Source organism: Adiantum capillus-veneris, chromosome 24 (assembly GCF_014529385.1).
Source record: "Adiantum capillus-veneris isolate H3 chromosome 24, ASM1452938v2, whole genome shotgun sequence".
NCBI classification, from domain to species: domain Eukaryota; kingdom Viridiplantae; phylum Streptophyta; class Polypodiopsida; order Polypodiales; family Pteridaceae; genus Adiantum; species Adiantum capillus-veneris.
In genome coordinates this window covers 35,044,621-35,046,757 of record NC_140954.1, presented here as the reverse complement: position 1 = coordinate 35,046,757, position 2,137 = coordinate 35,044,621, and the positions used below count along the sequence as shown (strand labels likewise).

General features: G+C 45.5%; 1 protein-coding gene across 1 annotated transcript; it reads left to right on the top strand.

Moving 5' to 3' along the window:
* The first annotated feature begins 457 nt into the window (after positions 1-457).
* Positions 458-1,664, top strand: LOC147426194 (uncharacterized). The gene has a single exon (XM_086498143.1). The coding sequence runs from the start codon at positions 549-551 to the stop codon at positions 1,482-1,484; it is 936 nt and encodes a 311-aa protein (XP_086354269.1). The 5' UTR covers positions 458-548; the 3' UTR covers positions 1,485-1,664.
* The last annotated feature ends 473 nt before the right edge of the window (positions 1,665-2,137 follow it).

The following is a 2,137-nucleotide window of genomic DNA, read 5'->3' as shown; positions in this document are numbered from 1 at the left end:
TGTTGGAAGTTGATTCGTGAAGCCACCATGGTATGGTGTATGACCGCAGATATGGTGCGTGGCCTTTGAAAATTGACATACTCCGCCATATCTTCAGTTAAACCCGCACAAAATTGTTGTTTTTGCTCGCACTAACTGCGGGATATGCCCAACTTGAGTAGGGCCAAGAAGCTTTGAATGTGAAGCGAAGGTGTCTCTCAATGCAATCACATATGCTTGCACCTTGAAGGCAAAGGGCCAAATGCAATCATGTAAACTTGCACCTGCTGATATGGGCAAAAGAATTCACGATGATATTGTTAGTTAGGGGTTGTTGAAAGAAAACACCGTGCTTGGAAATGCCTTGGTTGATATGTATGGAAAATGTGGTGCACTTCATAAAGTACAAAAAGTACCATTGCATTGTTGGTAAGAGTGAACGAGACTCCTGTAGTGCTAAATGCTTGATGTCAATTTGCAATAGTTATGCGTGAGCGTTTTTATCCGAGGCTGGGGTAACCCTCCCGTAGTTAGAGTCTCTTATCTATTTGACACGCCGAGTTGACGATATGCCTGAGCAGGAGAAATCAGAAGAGGAGTATGCGGAAGACAACGACGACAGCGACAGCAACAACGACGAAGAAGATGATGACAACGCAGAAGAACAAGATGAAGAGGATGAAGACGACCACAGTGATGAGAACGAAGATTCAGCAGAAGAAGCAGAAATTCAAAAAGATGATGAAAAGGAGGAAGATGCACCTGCTCCGCCTTCTGGTGGTATCTCTCAAAAAGCTGAGGGCAAGAAGGATTCATGCCTTCCAGCTGGTAAGCCCTGTTCCTCGAGTCCATGGATCAACCAAACCCTTGCCTGCATTCGCGATGCCCGCAATCACCTCGATGATCGTCAGGAAATGCTCGCTCATCCTTCCCCTGAATCCTACATCCCCCACCTTCGCAGAGTTCAATCTGCCGCCTTAGCCCTCTTGTCCTGCACAGACGCCGCAATTTCCTGTGCTTATACTGAATCGGTGCAAGGGAAAGTTACACTCAAGCAGGAGCTTGCTGCCGCACAGAAGAAGCTTAAGATATCAGAGACCCAATACCGCCATAGTGCTTGCTCACTGCGGGAAACAAGGGCAAGGTTGGAGAACCAGAAGGTAGATTTTCAAAGGGAAAAAGCGACACTTAAATCTTCATACAATGAGGAAAAAACAGCATTGTTAGCGGCGAACCAGGTGCTCAAATCCTCGTACAATGAGGAGAAAACAGCACTACTAGCAACACAGCGGGCTCTTGAGAGGGAGCTGGAAGACGAGAAGGACAAGTCCATTTGCTGTGTGTGCCATGAGAAGCCCCGAGACACCGTCATCCTGCCATGTTTGCACTTTCAGTATTGTTTCGGTTGTTTGCTTCGTCACCGGGAGGTTAACAGCAATACATGCCCATCCTGCCGAGGACCTATTCAGGGGCTGAGCATGTCATCTTTTTTAGCCGGACAGTGAGCGCTTCCTTCAAATTTAGGCATGCAAGAGATTCAAGGGTTGTAGCCAATTCATCATGCGGCTCTTTCAATTTGCCCCTATCTGGATGCGCATTTTCCATCTTGCATCTAATTTTGTCAGAGATATATATGTATGCGAGTTCAAAGGTGATTATGTGTATGATACAAATTTGTGCATGTACATTTTTGAGTTCAAGTTGGTGGAGATGGTTTGTCTTGTTGTGGTGAATGGCTTGCTCTTTCTGTTCTAACTAAACAAACAGCGAGCCGGGGCCAGTGATATTTTGTGACATTGTGTCGTGTTGCATGTATTGCTGTTTCTCCACTCTCAAGGAAGGATGGCATGATTTTGTAGTCTCTTCAGGAAAAACATGGCAAATGTAAGCTGAAATTTTGTCAAGCCTGGGGATGGAAAAACTGCAGCTTGGTAACATTCACACCACTTGCATGTGATCGGTTGAGGCCTTCAGATGAATATCATTCCTTTGCTGTGCGGGAATCGCAACCAGTTTGGCATCATTCCGTTGCATTGCGGGCATTGCAACCAGTACTGCCTTGTGAGCAAACCCATTTTTATCTTTTTGGTGAAACCTTGATTGATGCTTTCAAAGATTTGTGCTTCTCATTTGAGTAGAAGTGAAATTTTGGTGATGA

Bases quoted from the DNA above. Each gene is read 5' to 3' on its own strand.
- LOC147426194 (XM_086498143.1), top strand. From the start codon at position 549: ATGCCTGAGCAGGAGAAATCAGAAGAGGAGTATGCGGAAGACAACGAC.